The sequence below is a fragment of the Bos grunniens genome, chromosome 29 (genome assembly GCF_055505025.1).
Source record: "Bos grunniens cultivar Pamir isolate PY7600 chromosome 29, Bosgru_T2T1.0, whole genome shotgun sequence".
Classification (NCBI taxonomy): Eukaryota; Metazoa; Chordata; class Mammalia; order Artiodactyla; family Bovidae; genus Bos; species Bos grunniens.
Genome location: NC_141193.1, coordinates 40,411,423 through 40,428,888, shown reverse-complemented (window position 1 = coordinate 40,428,888; position 17,466 = coordinate 40,411,423). Strand labels below are relative to the sequence as shown.

Genomic DNA, 17,466 nt, shown 5'->3' with positions numbered 1-17,466 from the left:
GGGTAGGCTGTTTCAAGGGGAATCTTAGTGGTATGTGTCAGACTGTCCCGAAGTTGGAGGAAGGTTCATTTTATATTTGTTCCAGATCAATTCTGTAAATAACATTATTCAACTTTATTCTTGTGTTTTATCTTTTCTGCAGTTTATTTCCTTAGTTTATGACTGCTTCCTCCTTCCTTTCCTATCTTTGTTTTTGACCTTCCTTCCTTCTCGTTCCTCTTTCTTTCTTCCTTATTTCCTCTTCCCCTTCCCCTCTCTCTTTTTTCAGTTATGAGACAATACCATAATTTTCTGCACAGTTTGTTTTTCATACATTTCCTCCCTCATGAAACTCAGCACAGGGAATGGCACATGCTTGTGCCCTGCCTAGGGCCCCCACACTTTGCCGCACTACCTGGCCTTCTCCTGAAAACCAGGAAAGAAGCAGAAGCGTAGAGCGTTGGAAGAATGAGGAGTCCAGTACTTGGGAACAACTCACCCAGAATGTTATATGTGTCAGACTTCCAGGAGTCTGATCAAAAGCCAAGAATCTCCACCCTATTTAAGTTAATATACTTTATTTAAATTGTTGAGTTTTTAAGGTTTGAACAAAAGCACATTGATGGCTTATACACAGTACTTGTAGCATTCAGTGCTCTAGTTACTGTATTAAGAACTAAAGACTATATGTATTTTTTATACTCTTGGGTAAGACAAGTGTATAAACAGCAAGTACAAAAATATGTTAATAGATACACTCTACAAAAATATAAAATTCATGACTGATAAAATCTGGGGGAGGAGTTAAAATGTAGAATATATACACTTGAAGTTAAATTATTATCAGCTTAAAATATATTGTTATGAATGTAAGATATTTTATGCAAGCCATATGGTAACTACAGAGAAAATGCCTATAGAAGATACACAAGAAAATGGAAAAGGAGTCAAATTATGTCACTACAAAAAATAAGTCAATGAAATCCAAAGGAATATAACAAGAGTCGAAAAGAGGTACAAGAAAGCTACAAGACAGACAGAAAACAATGAACAAAATGATAATTGTCCTTCTCTATCGGTTTGTTGTTCAGTCGCTCAGTCATGTCCCACTCTTCGCGACCCCATGGACCATGGACTGCAGCGTGCCAGGCTACCCTATCCTTCACCATCTCCTGAAGTTGGCTTAGACTCATGTCCACTGTATCAGTGATGCCATCCAACCATCTCATTCTCTGCACCCTTCTCCTGCCTTCAATCTTTCCCAGCATCAGGGTCTTTTCCAATGAGTTGGCTCTTCGCATCAGGTGGCCAAAGTATCGGAGCTTCAGCATCAGTCCTTCCAATGAATATTCAGAGTTGAATTCCTTTAGGATGGACTGATTGGATCTCCTTGCAGTCCAAGGAACTCTCAAGCTCTTCTTCAACACCACAGTTCAAAAACATCAATTCTTCAGTGCTCAGTCTTCTTTATGATCCAACTCTCACATCTGTACATGACTACTGGAAAAAGCATAGCTTTGACTAGATGGACTTTTATTGGCAAAGTAATGTCTCTGCTTTTTAATATGCTGTCTAGCTTTGAAGTTAAACTTCACAGTCAACAGACATAGAATGGCTGAATGGGAGAAAAAAGATTAAACTATATATTGTCTATAAAATAGTCACTTTAGATTTAAGGACAGATATAGGCTGAAAGTATAAGGATGGAGAAAGATATTATAGGCAGATAGTAACCAAAAGAAAGCAGGGATGGCCATACTTGTATCAAACAAAATAGACTAAGTCAAAAACTTCCAAGAGAGACATTTGTTGTATAATCACTAAGTTGTGTCCACCTCTTTTGTGATCCTGTGGACTATAGCCCACCAGGCTCCTCTGTCCATGGGATTTCCCAGGCAAGAATACTGGAATGTGTTGCCATTTCCTTCTCCAGGGGATTACCCGATGCAGGGATTGAACATGTGTGTCCTGCTTGTCAGGCACATTCTTTACCACTGAGTTACCAGGGAAGCCCAAGAGAGATACTATCTTATCATAAAAAGGTCAATTCACCAGGAAGATAAGATAAAACAGTTATAACAATATGCCCAACTTCAGAGCATCCAAATATAGATCTTCCTTGACTTACAATGGAATTAAAATATGTTGAAAATGTCATCTACCAAAAATGTATTTAATATACCTAACCTATCAAACATCATAGCTTAGCTTAGGCTACCTTAAACATGCTGATAACATTTACATTAGCCTGCAGTTGGGCAAAATCATTTAACACAAAGCCTGTTTTATCATAGTGTTGAATATCTCATGTGATTTATTGACTACTGTAATGAATGTATGTAATAGAATGGCTGTATGGGTACAAAATGTTTGTAAGTGTATTGGTTTACCCCTGTGATCACACAGGTGATTGGGAACTGTGGCTTGCTTCTGTTGCTGAGTATGGTACTATATATCACTGCTGCTGCTGCTGCTGCTAAGTCGCTTCAGTTGTGTCCGACTCTGTGCAACCCCATAGACGGTAGCCCACCAGGCCCTGCCATCCCTGAGATTCTCCAGGCAAGAACACTGGAGTGGGTTGCCATTTCCTCCTCCAATGCATGAAAGTGAAAAGTGAAAGTGAAGTCACTCAGTCGTGTCTGACTCAGCGACCCCATGGACTGCAGCCTACCAGGCTCCTCCATCCATGGGATTTTCCAGGCAAGAGTACTGGAGTGGGTTGCCATTGCCACTAGCCTGGGAAAAGATTAGAAATCAAAAATTGAAGTACTATTTCTGCTAATGTGTATCACTGTCCCATCATTGTAAAGTATAAAAATTACAAATTGAGTCATTGTAAGTCAGATAGTCTGCACATGAGGCAAACATTGACAGAACTGAAGGGAGAAATAAACAGCAACACAATAATAGAAGATTTCAACAATGGATAGAACACCCAGAAAAAAGAACAATGATGGAGCAGAGGAGTCAAATAACATTATAGTTTAAAAGAATCTAACAAATACACAGAGCACTTTGACCAATAGCAGCAGGATGCATATTCCTCTCATGTGTACAGGAAACATTCTACAGAATAGACCACATGCTAGTTCACAAAATACGGTCTGGCAATGTTAAGATGTGAATCATACCAAATATATTTCCAACCACATGGAATGAAACTAAAAATCAACTGCAGAATGAAAACTGGAAAATTCACACATATTTGGAAATTAAACAATACATTCTTAAACAACCAGTGAATCAAAGAACAAAGCAAATGAAAAACTTAGAAATATCTTGAGAAATAAAAACAAAACACAATATATCAAAACTTGTGGAATATGGCAACTGAAGTATTAAAAAGGAAGTTTATAGTAATAAACAACTATCTTTGAAAAGAGAAAAGATCTGAAATAAACAACATAAGTTTGTATTTCAAGGAACTAAAAAAAAAAAAAAATTAGCCTAACCCAAAGTTAACAGAAGGAATAAAACAGTTAAGATTAGAATAGACATGAATGAAGTAAAGAATAGGAAAATAGAAAAAAAATTAACAAAATTAAGAGATATTTTAAAAAATAAAATTGACAATATTTAGCTACACTGTGTGTGCTCAGATGCTCAGTCGTGTCTGACTCTCTGTGGCCCCATGGACTGTAGCCCACCAGACTCCTCTGTCCATAGAATTTTCCAGGCAGGAATGCTGGAATGGGCTGCCACTTCCCCTCCAGGTGATCTTCCTGACCAAGGTATCAAACCTCATCTCCTGTGTCTCCTGCACTGGCAGGCAGATTCTTTACCACTAGTGCCACGGGGGAAGCCCTTAGCTACATTAACTAAAGGAAAAAGAAAAGACTCAAAGAAAATGAAAAACGAAAGAGGAGATGTTGCATTTGATGTCACAGAAATTAAAAGGACTAGGACTAACTATGAACCATTACATACTGACAAAAGTTGGATAACAGAAGAAATGGGTAAATTTTTAGAAATAAACAATCTAAAAAGACTGAATCCTGAAGAAAAAAAAAAAATCTGAACAGACCTATAAATAGTAAGAGGATTAAATCAATAAAGAATAACTTCCCAAAAAGAAAAAGCTCAGGACCAGACGGTTTCACTGGTGAGATATACCAGACATTTAAGAGGAAAAAATGACAGTCCTAAAACTCTTCCAGAAATTGAAAATACATAAATACTTATAAGCCCACATTAATATACCAAAGCCAGTAAACAACAACAAAAACTTCAGACCAATATTCCTAATGAATGAAGGCAACAGTCCTCCATAAAATAGCAAATCAAATTCAATAACAACTGAAAGCATCACACATCATGACCAAGTATGATTTATCCTTGGTTTATCCTTGATTTATCCATAAATAGTTCAACATATGAAAACAATCAGTGTGATCACAGTAGCAGAACAAAGAATAAACATCAATGATCATCCCAACAGGCGCAGAGACACTAACAAATCTCAACATTCTTTCATGATACAAAAACACTGAACAAACTAGGAATAGAGGTAAATAACTTTGACATAATAAAGGTCATGGATGAAAGGCCTATAGCTAACATTGTACTCAATGGTGAAAAACTGAAAGCTTTTCTCTAGGATCAAGAACAAGAAAAGATGCCCCTTGTCATCATTTCTAATCAATGTTGTAAGTTCTAAACAGAGAAATTAGGAAGAAAAACAAAAGTCTTGTAAATCAGAAAAGGAAGAAGTAAAATTATCTCTGTTCACAGAAAACATTATCTCATGTGTAAAAACCCCTGAAGATGCCAGTCATAAACACACCCAGAGATACTGTTAGAACTAATAAGTAAATTCAGCAAAGTTACAGTATGCAAAATCAATATACAAAAATCAGTGGTTAACTTATATGCAAAGTACATCATGAGAAACGCTGGGCTGGAAGAAGCACAAGCTGGAATCAAGATTGCCGGGAGAAATATCAATAACCTCAGATATGCAGATGACACCACCCTATGGCAGAAAGTGAAGAGGAACTAAAAAGCCTCTTGATGAAAGCGAAAGAGGAGAGTGAAAAAGTTGGCTTAAAGCTCAACATTCAGAAAACTAAGATCATGGCATCTGGTCCCATCACTTCATGGGAAATAGATGGGGAAACAGTGGAAACAGGGTCAGACTTTATTTTGGGGGGCTCCAAAATCACTGCAGATGGTGACTGCAGCCATGAAATTAAAAGACGCTTACTCCTTGGAAGGAAAGTTATGACCAACCTAGATAGCATATTCAAAAGCAGAGACATTACTTTGCCAACAAAGGTCCATCTAGTCAAGGCTATGGTTTTCCCTGTGGTCATGTATGGATGTAAGAGTTGGACTGTAAAGAAAGCTGAGCACTGAAGAATTGATGCTTTTGAAGTGTGGTGTTGGAGAAGACTCTTGAGAGTCCCTTGGACTGCAAGGAGATCCAACCAGTCCATTCTGAAGGAGATCAGCCCTGGGATTTCTTTGGAAGGAATGATGCTGAAGCTGAAACTCCAGTACTTTGGCCACCTCATGTGAAGAGTTGACTCATTGGAAAAGACTCTGATGCTGGGAGGGATTGGGGGCAGAAAGAGAAGCAGATGACAGAGGATGAGATGGCTGGATGGCATCACCGACTTGATGGACATGAGTTTGAGTGAACTCTGGGAGATGGTGATGGACAGGGAGGCCTGGTGTGCTGCAATTCATGGGGTCGCAAAGAGTTGGACAGGACTGAGTGACTGAACTGAACAATGAAAAATTTCAATAGAAAACTAAACAAGCTCATCTGTGATAATGAAAAAAAAATAGTCAGAACTTAAATTTTACTAAGGGAGTAAAAATTGTGTATACTGTGAACTACAAGACTTTTTTTTTTTTTTTTAAAGAACTAAGCAGGACACCTATTACGGATAATAATGCTTAATTTTTTTAACTTTCTAACTTAATGATGGGAAGGAAGAGAAGATGTCATGTTGCCTTGCTGCTCGCTAATATATACTTGTATTAATATCCCATGACATATGTACACCTTTTGGATTATATCAAATTAAGAAAAGATGTCAAGAGGAGAAGGGGGCAACAGAGGATAAGATTGTCGGGGGCCTGTGTAATTTCCTCAGTTCTGTCTTGCCGCAGCAAAAATTTGAAATGGTGGACCAGTGTTACAGCTCTGTTACAGCTCAGGTTTATTTGGCAAGCAAAGGAAAATACATCCTCAAGACATGAGGGTGAACTGACCCAAAAGCAGTTCAACATTGGCTCCTCTTTTATAGGCTTGCTCTCCTCCCCCTGAGCCTGCCGTATGTAAACTGGGCTAGCCAGGAAAGCTGTTTGTTTCACCTGAGGTTCTCACTCCAGTCGGTGCATTTTCTTTTGTTCCGTTTTCTGTGGGCTTTTCCTTCCTTTGTCTTTTAGCCATCGACATTTTGGACTCCGTTTTTCCTATTCTACCTAACAAGGTGATTGGGTGGCATCACCAACTCAGTGGACATGAGTTTGAGCAAACTCCTGGAGAAGACTGGAGTGCTGCAGTCCAAGGGGTCGCAGAGAGTCGGATGTGATGTTTTTGTTGACTGAACAACAACGACAAAGAGGAGCGTGACTTTGGTGGCTGGAGTTTAGGATTCTCTCCCTGCTCTACTGCTGACTGGCTTCTGACTTGGGGAGCCACTCCCCTTTTTGCACCATCTAGCTATAAAGGGAGAACAGCTTGAAAACTCTTGAGAGAAAAGCACAGCTGTCAGGAAGTACAGCTCTTATGAATGAAGATCTGGCTAAAATAAACAGAAGCTGTTTCTTTTTTTAGTATCGAATATTATAAGACCACTAGCAAATTCTTCAAAAAGATAAATTCATACACTTGTACCACTCAGCCACACTAAATATTTTACACAATAACCTCAGAATGCTTTGCTATTTTGTGTTTAAATTCAAAATGCTTATCTGTTCATTTTACACTTGAGATGTAAAACATAGACTGGGATACATGTGTGGTAATAACCACTGAAGGATGATTTCATCTACTTTCTTGCTTAATGTATTTTAATAAACATTGAATGCCTTTTGTGCTTGACTCAGAGGATGGATGCAAATGAAAAAATAAAAAAGCCTTCTCCCTTCCCTATTGACTATTGATTAGGTTATGATTGAGGAGAATGGCACAGACAGGTAATAATGCAATCTTGTTTTAAATATGATCGTAAGTATTACAGTAGAGAAGCATAGGTGCTAACAAGTTTATAATGGGACAGTGACTTGATCTGTTCTGGGAGGGGGTGGGGCAGTGTCCAGGAATGCTTTCTTGAAAGGTGACATTTGATTTGAGCTTCTGGGAGGAATTTCTGAATACAAGAGTGTTTGGGATGGCAATCTGGTAGGAAGTAAGGTCAGGTAAATTTGTTTTGGAGCCCTGCTGCATAATAAGCCCACTCTTTTTAGACTGCATTGTGTGTTTCATTGAGATAGCTTTCAGGAGATTGTATCATTTTTTTTTTTATGAATGGTGAACGTCTTTTAATATTTTTTTAAATTGTAAATTGTAGCACACATGCAGTGAACTATGTAAAACATTCATACAGTTAAAATGAATGATTGTGAATGAAGCATTCAGATAACCAACAAGCAATTTATCACCCTGGGATCTGCTTCCACTCTCTGCACTCTTCTTTCTTAACCCCTTCCTCATCCATAGGTATCCACTCTCCTGAATCTTGTGATAGTCCTATTCTTTTAATGGCTCCCCTAGAAATCATGATATGTCCTTAACTTATCAAAGCCTGTGGCTATCATACCTTCATCTTCCTCCTAGATGACACAGACCATTGAAAACTTGTGTTGTTATATTCTCAATACAAAAAAAAAATTTTTTAAGGGTATAGGAAAAATTTAAAAATGAGCCATAGTTCCACCACTAACGGTGGTTAGAGCTGCTTTCATTCTGGTGTTCGATCTGTTAGTCACTTTTAATTGGCACATACATATTTTGGAAAATTCTGCATGGCAGAACCACTGTGGCCAAAATAGAAATTTAAAAAGACAAACTGGGGGGAAATATTTGTACCACGAAGAAAGAGCTGATTTTCCAATTTGCAAAAACATCCTAGAAATCATTAAGAAGTAGATAGAGTTAGAATGCCCACCCACAAAAACATATAAGTCAGGAGGTGGTATCTTGATGCACCCCACCAAAGGGTGAGTAAGAATGAATTATGTGGAGGTGTGAAGAGGGCAAGAATCAGGAGCAGTGTGCACAAGCTGGGACTCAGTGCAGGTGTTCACCACAGCCTGTGTATCTGGAGGGTGGAACCAGGGAGTGAACCACAGATGAGGCTGGTGAAAGCCGCAGAGGCTAGATCACACAGTGCAGGATGGCGAACCATGCAAGACTCTTTAAACAGAGTCTGTAGGGATAAAGATCCCCAGAAAATGAAGCTTTATTGGCAGTTCTGGATCATAAAGATGGTAGAACACTGAAGAATTAATGCTTTCAAACTGTAGTGCTGAAGAGGACTCTTGAGAGTCCCTTGGACTGCAAGCAGATCCAACCAGTCCATCCTAAAGGAACTCAACTCTGAATATTCATCGGAAGGACTGATGCTGAAGCTGAAGCTCCCGTACTTTGGCCACCTCATGAGAAGAGCTGACTCATTGGGAAAGACCCTGATGCTGGGATAGATTAAAGGCAGGAGGAGAAGGGGAAGGCAGAGAATGAGATGGTTGGATGGCAACACCGACTCAGTGGACATGCTGCTGCTAGTTGCTTCTGTCACGTCCGACTCTGTGCAACCCCATAGACAGCAGCCCACCAGGCTCCGCCATCCCTGGGATTCTCCAGACAAGAACAGTGGAGTGGGTTGCCATTTCCTTCTCCAATCAATGGACATGAGTCTGAGCAAATTCTGGGAGATGGTGAAGAACAGGGAAGCCTGGCCTGCTGCAGTCCTTGGGGTCACAAAGAGTCAGACATGACTTAGCAACTGAACAACAAACCTAATCAGGTTCTCACTTTAGAAGAAGTGGCTCTGGCCACTGCATGAGCATGAATTGGCGTAAGGCAGCTGCCAGCAGCCAGTTACAAAGCTGGTTCACCAGTTTTACAGAGAAGTGATGGTGGCTTAGACTAGGATGGTCCTCATGGCGACTGAGGGAAATAGACAAAAGTGGAAGATACACAGACAGCACTGCAGTGCGTAACTGAATACACAGACAGCACTGCAGTGCGTAACTGAATACACAGACAGCACTGCAGTGCGTAACTGAATACACAGACAGCACTGCAGTGCGTAACTGAATACACAGACAGCACTGCAGTGCGTAACTGAATACACAGACAGCACTGCAGTGCGTAACTGAATACACAGACAGCACTGCAGTGCGTAACTGAATACACAGACAGCACTGCAGTGCGTAACTGAATACACAGACAGCACTGCAGTGCGTAACTGAATACACAGACAGCACTGCAGTGCGTAACTGAATACACAGACAGCACTGCAGTGCGTAACTGAATACACAGACAGCACTGCAGTGCGTAACTGAATACACAGACAGCACTGCAGTGCGTAACTGAATACACAGACAGCACTGCAGTGCGTAACTGAATACACAGACAGCACTGCAGTGCGTAACTGAATACACAGACAGCACTGCAGTGCGTAACTGAATACACAGACAGCACTGCAGTGCGTAACTGAATACACAGACAGCACTGCAGTGCGTAACTGAATACACAGACAGCACTGCAGTGCGTAACTGAATATGCCAGGTGGGCCTGGAAAGACCACAGGACAAGTGGTATTAGTTTGATCTTGAAGGATGAGAACAAAATTTTTGTGATACTGTGGTTCATCACTTAGGTTAAATTGTTAAAATATGTACATTATAAGTGATTATCACCTTGTCATCTGTATTCATTTCAGATTCTCTAAGAAATGTCATGTAACCTGTTTTCCTTTTTCTCTAGTAGTGTTACAGAATTTGTTATAGTAGAATAAATGTGCATTTCCTGAAAACCGTTTGACAGCTTGACCTTTTCAATTCAGATTAATCCCCTCCCCACTAACATCCACCCAAATCCAAGTATATTAGTGAGAATTTGGGACCTTTTGAAATTTTTTTCTAACTCCTATTAAATCCTCTGTCCAGTTAAATCTCTATAGCAGTAGGGATGTATCCTGCACTATTAATTCATGCTTGCTTTTGTCTCATGAGATTTATGATTAAATTAGTATAAGTATTTTGTAAATAATTTTAGAATCTAAAGTACTTTAAATATTCTTGGTTATCTTATTTTGAAAGGTAATTGTGCTTAGTTCTGAAGATTGGGCTTAAGGTTATTAGATGTAGAAGAATGATTAATTCATTTGCATTTGTGGCATCTCTATTCTTTGCAGTGACAGAAATTCACTGTATACATTTTGCAAATTAAGAGAAATTGCCTCTAATACTTCATACCATTTTATGATTATTTAACACATGACTTGTAGCTGCTAAAAGGCTTTTCTGCTAACCAGCCTCCTGTTAGCAAGCACTTAGTTCTTCTTTTGTAATTAATATTTTCATACACATAGAGTGCCTAAAGGAAGTTTTATCTGGAAAAAATCTGCATAGTGTTTTAATGCAATACAATTTATTTAGCAATTCATCTTTGCTATGTATGTTTTATTAAAAAATCAAGCCAGGATTTTATTTTTAAGCCCCTGCTTTAAAATGGGATTATATGAAATCATGTGTGTGAAACTTGAAAACGGTAAAGCACTATAGAATTTAAAGAATCTCCCATTCAAAAAACATAAGGAAACAAAAAATCCCTGCTAATGGTTGTTCTGCAGAGTCAGTGCGAGGTCAAAGAGAGGTCAGTAAGATATATCTCATCTAGGCATTGCCCTGTACACCATCTGCCCATGTTAAATCACAGTGATAAGTAGGATGTAGACTTGTGCGCTGCTAATTCTTATTTTGCCAGACTTTCATGTCATCTTATGGTCATTACAGTTGACCAATTACAGTTGACCAAATTGAATTATCTTTAATTAGTAGGTCTGTCTCATATACAGTGGACTAGTTGGACATATTTATCTGTTTAAGTGGTCTGTCCTCAGACTTGGAAAGCCAAATGTCATTTTTGAAGAGAAAAAAAAATGGGGGAAGGGAGACAGGAGGCTAGAATTATTTTATATGTTTAAAGGGAAAGTATAATGTCAACAGTCTTATGGTATGTTTAAAAGAAGTTTGCTATGGACTTTAAGCTCTTTGGAGGAAAGTAACATTAGTTATGCAATATATAATATTTATTTTTCTGTATAGACATGACATGCGGAGGTTATTAAAACAGAAATTCTACTGTCCTTGTGATGGGAAGAAATAGCTCATTCCAAAGAACTCATTCATAACAGATTTAGGTCCCAATGAAGATTTATAATATCTTTGCCAAGAAATTTTCTGTCTTGCTGCAAGCTGCAAACGCCATTACAAGATTACAATGGATTCACACTGATTTACTTCTGTATAGATTGATTTTTATACTTGAGAGGCAAATAGATGAGAACAGGACCTGTATTCCCTGAAGATGTGATGGGCCTTTGAGCAATGAAATCTGCCTGAAAAACTGGAGAAGCATCTATGGTTAGATAAGATTGGAGAGAACCAAACTTATCACTTCCTGACACTCTTGTTTGCTGGGGTGATGGTATATTGCCATCTCACATCGAATCCTACTGTACAGCCATGTGGCACAGTGACACCAGATAAATATGAAGTTCTCGAGGGCCTTATTTGACCCAGAAGTTCATTCAGCCAGTATCCCTTGATTCAGTATTAAAAAAGAAAAAAAAAAAAAAAATGGGGGAGGGATGAGAGAGTGAGGAAGGAAGAGGAAGAGAAAAAAACCAAGATAATTTTCTGCCCCCTTTCTCACTGAATGTCACATGATGATCTATTTGCCGCAGTTTTGGTGTTTATAGGTATTGACATCGACTCCTTGTTTCTCTTTTGGAAAGAAATACCATTAATGCCATTGTTGTTTCTACTCAACCGTCAAGTCTTTATGTTTTTGTGACAGATTTCCTTAATATTTCAGAGTCAACATGAAAATTAACCTTAAAAAGTAGTTTGTTTCTGGAGCATTGGTGAATCAGATCGTTTTTAAAGATTTTTTTTTTAATTCTTGGTTGTGCTGGGTCTTCATCGTTGTGTGGGGCTTTCTCTAGTTGCGGTGAGTGGGAGCTGCTCTGTGGCGGTGTGCCGCCTTCTCCTGTGTGCCTTCTCCTATTGTAAAGCCTGGGTGCCAGGAGCAAGGGCTTCAGCAGTCGCGTGTGGGCTCAGTAGTTGTGGCACATGGGCTTAGTCGCTCCATGACGTGTGGGATCTTCTGGTGCCCCTTGCATTGCAAAGTGGATTCTTAGCTACTGGATCACCAGGGAAGCCCTGAATCAAATATGAGTTTCAAAAAATGTCAGCCACCCCCTTCATTCCTCTACTCTTTCCTTCTGTTCATCCATCCAGAAGTGTATTTATCAGAAGCCTGCTATGTACTGAGCAGGCAGTGTACTAGGTGCTTGGGAAAAAAATAGTCAATATTTTGAATGGAGACCCAGACCTGTCCTTTGAACTTACACTTATGGGTCAGTGGAGAAGGCGATGGCACCCCACTCCAGTACTCTTGCCTGGAAAATCCCATGGACGGAGGAGCCTGGTAGGCTGCAGTCCATGGGGTCACTAAGAGTCGGACACGACTGAGCGACTTCACTTTCACTTTTCACTTTCCTGCATTGGAGAAGGCAATGGCAACCCACTCCAGTGTTCTTACCTGGAGAATCCCAGGGACGGGGGAGCCTGGTGGGCTGCCGTCTATGGGGTCGCACAGGGTCGGACACGACTGAAGCGACTTAGCAGCAGCAGTAGCAGCAGCATATGGGTCAGTATTAATTAGCAAAGGTGTTTTGAATGCTTGCTGTGTCAGGCAAAGTATTTATATCAACCCCTTGTGCAGAATTTGGGAAAGGTCTCTTTGGCGCAGCTACACAAAAAGAGGAAATACTGCTCCTTTCTTTTAGGATTTTTATTTACAGTAATGATTACTCCAGGGAGTCCTAGTGTTGAAATGTAGAATTTATTGTAATTATGACTTTAGGAAGAAGAATCTTGTCAATTAAGTCAGAAATGAGGTCTATACTGCCCCAGCACCTAGTCAATTCACCAAGAAAGGTGGATCTGATGGCATCTGATGATCTATAAATAAGAATTATATTCTGGGATTATATCATCTTTGTTTGGTGTTGCATAGATGGCAGTTTGCTTCTGAATTAAGCCAAAATTATTTTCTTAGGGATATGTGATAAGGACTACACGTTTTGGCAATAGATATGGAAAATTTTAAACAGAATAAAAACTCTAAGTACTGTTGTAATTAGCCTTTCACGTTCCTGAAAATACTGCATATGGTTTCTGCAATCATACTCAAATTTTAAAACAATCATGTCCTCTTTGGAAGGCAATTGCTTTAAATTGGATAGATTTCACTCATGTTTCAGTGAAAGAATTTGAAAATTCTGTTTTGGAAACCAAAATACTGGATGACAGAACTGGATGTGTCTTTCACTTTAAAATGCAGTCTCTCTCTGTGGTGAATATATTTGTTGTGGTAAAGTATTTGAAAGGAAATCCTCAGAATAATTTGGGGTAAAGAAAAACACTGTTTTAGAATGAGCCAACCCATCAGTTTTGAACTTTGAAAATTGCTTTATTTTGAATCAGAAAGGATTAATAATTGCTCATAGTGCAAAGAATATATGTTTGTATTACAATATATAATCCTGTTCTAAGACACACTTCCGAATTTTAAAGGACTCTGGCAAAATGCTGTGATCTCCGTAATTTTTCTGAATGAATCAGTGTTGAGTTACCTCAGGATTTCGGCCTGGGTCCTGGCAAATCTCTCTCTGAGTAAGTGATTCCTGTAAACGTTGGGAATTGTTTCACAGGTTAACTTTCCCATCATTTGACACTGCTTATGCTATATTGTCTCAGCCTAGATACATCCTCTCTGGAAAGAAGGGTCCTGGTAGTCTGATAAGAAGCTCTCTTTCCTGAGGTCTGGATTTTGTGTGGGGGGAATCAGCTAGGAGAGGGACAAGCCAGCATGCCAAATCACGGGGAGCCTCTGTACTGTGGGGCTCCATCCAAAAAGGGTTTGTAGCACAGTGTACAGTCTTGTAGCCCAGCTGTGTGGGGCATTGATTGCTTCTGCCTGGAGCAGGGATACTGTCAAGTTGCTCTGAGTTGAGTCATCTATTGACAAAGAGCTACCAGCCCGCAGATACTGCTGTGCGGAGCTGCTCCGGCGGCTCCCACCGCTCCCACGATGCCCTGCTTATAGCAGCTGTCAGAGATACTGAGGGATCCACGGAAGGGGGAGGGAAAAAAAAAAAAAAAAGACTTTTTACAACTGCCTGGAAGAAAGGGGGTGTGAGCTGGGAGGCATTCCCGTGCAGAGCTGACCAAAGGCAGGGGTAGGCACCCTTGCAGTATGAACGCACACCTCACCAAGCAGCACAGCTGCCCCCGGGGCTCCGGTGGCACGGATGCGGGTAGGAGTGTGCCCACACTGATCAGAGATGCTCACTGCGCGTGTGGCTGGCAGAGGAGTCCTCAGGGGCTCGGGTACACCTCCCAGACTATGCCCCCGTCGGGAGCTGGGGGCCCGGCTTCAAACAGGACCAAGCTGGTCACCTTGTGGGACAGTGTGCGGAAAAGCCCCCGAAAGACGAGCACCAAGGGCAGAGGGGCTTGTGGGGAGCGCTGTGCTTGCCCACATGGCTGGATCAGCCCCGCACAGGTGAGCCTTTTCCTGTGACTTTGCCTTGACGGTCGATCGGGAGAAACCGAGAGCAAGTAGGGGATGGTGAGCATGGTTTGGAAACTTTGCCGAGTCTTCCTTGCTGACTCTAGGGTACGCTGGCCTGGTAAATGGTAGGCCAAGAAATCCCGTCGTTTTCATAGGTGTCTGTGGGCTCACACCTCTGGGCGGCCTGGGAAAGGCAAGGGATGCCCTGCTCCGTTTCTTTCAGTGACTTTTCCCCAAGTTCAACTTCTCTAGTCCTCAGATGATTTTACTATTCTGGTCATAGTCTTTTAGTCCCACTTGTACTTCTAATCATTGTTAACTTTTTCTATTCTGTCTAGCCGAGGTTTGTATTTTGATTTTAAGGAAGAAAGAGAAAATGAACTTTAATCAGATACTTTCCATCTCTTTAGATATAAAGGAACATTTATTTCTTTAGCTATGGGATGCAGTGATTTGAAGTATGCTATTCTAATTTTATTCTGATAATGCTGTATACCTTTTTAGTAATGGAAGAGAAAATGTATCTGTACTTAATAATTCATTTTATAAACAAAAGGATTAGAACTGGAAGCAAACTAGAGGATGATTACACTCAGAATAAAATAATGAAACATTTCTTTTATTCATAGAAGCAATAAGGTGATTTATATTGAAAAGCACAACTCATATTCCCCTGTAACGTATTTCTGAAACAGATGTTCAGAATCCTTTAATTTGATTCCTAGCTTATTCTTGCCCCAAACTACTAGCATTTTACCAGAAGTGAGATTAGCTCATTTTTTTTTTTCCTGCCTCCATCCAGAAGAGGGAAAACAACTTCCTGTAAATGCTATAAAATATAAATAAAATGCACCTGTAATCATTGCCATAAATATAGAATTCCACTTGTAAATATTCATTGAAAAGAGAGAAGGTGTGTTTGAAGAAAAATGCCTTCTTGATCTTAAAATGATTTTAGCATAATTAAGAAGTAGATATTGATCATGAGTAAAATGTGGTCTGAGAGGTGTAGAGAATGTTCCAATTTTAATATTATTTTTTAAAGTAGTTGTAAAAATATATCACTAAATCTTAAAGCTGTAGTTACATGTACATGATCGTGTATATGGCTTTTGATGCATTAACATCATGCATTTCAGCATCTGGGTTTAAATCAAGAATATATTGTCATTTTAGAATTAAACTAGTTCAGCTTGAAATAAAGCTTGATGTTTGGAAACTCAGCTGTTGTTTTTTTAAGTTAACATGAATTCCAAACTGAATACAAAGCCTTGACAGTTATGAGGTCTCTGTATATTCTTTTCCAATACATGTGTTTATATGTCTTTAACCTGTATCTCTTAATTGATTAGGTTTAAGTCTCTACGTAAGGCTTAAATAGAGAAGACAAGTGCTTCTAGCTTCTGGATTTTGCACAGAGTAATATGTGCAAATATACTTGACTGTTATAATTCTTTTTATCCAAGATGTTATAAACTTTTCATAATTTCTCAAAGCAAAATCTCTAATACTATAATAACTATGCTCTAAAAATCTTGGTACATTCCTCATCAACCAAGGGAAACTTTTCCCTTCTTTGGTTTTTAACAAAGTCAGCCTCCTACTTGCTTAAATTTATAGCCATTTAGAGCTTTAAAGATTGAAATAGACTCTGCAATGATAATTAAAGATCCAGTGGCATATGAGAAGGCAATAAAATGAGACAGCCACTGTCTCCCATTATTCTTTGCATATACATTTCTATAAATTTTTTTCTCTTATTCACATGTACTTTATCAATTGCTAAGAGCAGTTATCCCCAAATAATGAAGAACCAGTAACATATCTTTTAGGGTCTTCAATGTCATAACACTCTTCTATTACCTGTTTCTTCCACCCTTTTACTATCTGAGTCCTAAAAATGTGCTACATCAGATTGATCAGTCTCTTTTCATTCCAATCCCATGCTCATTCAAATATATTATGCTGAGTATTTTTTAATGTGTCTGTATATGCACATGTACATAGATTTTAATATATTTAAATATCTCTATAATACCTGACTACTTGTATTATTAACATATTTTCATGTGACTATAATAGTATATATACATGTACATGCACACATAAAAATTAAACTCCTATGTTATTCTTTTTGCTCCTAGAAATTCCTAGCTGTTATTACACAATATTTTTCCTCTCTGTATTAAGTATATTTCCTTTAGTTTCAATAGGTACTCAGAAATGATGCTCTATGTATATATGTGTGTGTGTGTGTGTGTGCATGTATATAACTATTAATTTACATATGCATCTAAAAATATAACTAATACTTGAAATAGATGTGTGTATGTACTATTTGCCCATGTAAAGTATCACAGAAGCGTGTGTATATATGTCCATTAAAACAAAGTGTGCTTTGAGAATTTTTGGATACTATCTTTACCCCTTAAATTAACTAACGATATCCTGTGAAATGTTTTAAAATAAAGGATAGAGGCTAGTGACAGTAAACATTAGTCTCATTGATAAGGCAGAAAGAAGGAAAGTGCACATTTGAGAGTTGCCTGGGGACCCGTGTGTGGTACAGCACGTGCCTGAGGGCTATTAAGTGTCTGGAAGCTGGGATCCTGCCCTTGGAGATAGCCGCTGTATTATGTGGAAATCGGCAGTGTGATTTCCGG

At 39.2% G+C, this 17,466-nt stretch overlaps 1 protein-coding gene across 29 annotated transcripts in view; it reads left to right on the top strand.

Annotated features, from left to right (window-relative positions):
- The window catches only part of DLG2 (discs large MAGUK scaffold protein 2), a 2,335,250-nt gene that overhangs the window by 1,383,255 nt on the left and 934,529 nt on the right, over positions 1–17,466 (top strand). For 4 of the 29 annotated variants that reach the window (XM_086384636.1, XM_086384633.1, XM_086384627.1 and 1 more), the window contains exon 1: positions 12,083–14,794. The exons of the other annotated variants lie outside the window; for them this stretch is intronic. In XM_086384636.1, coding sequence (XP_086240762.1) covers positions 14,486–14,794 — 309 coding nt within the window. In that variant the 5' untranslated portion in view covers positions 12,083–14,485. Of the gene's footprint in view, positions 1–12,082; positions 14,795–17,466 lie in introns of those variants that run through there. 29 annotated transcript variants of the gene reach the window in all.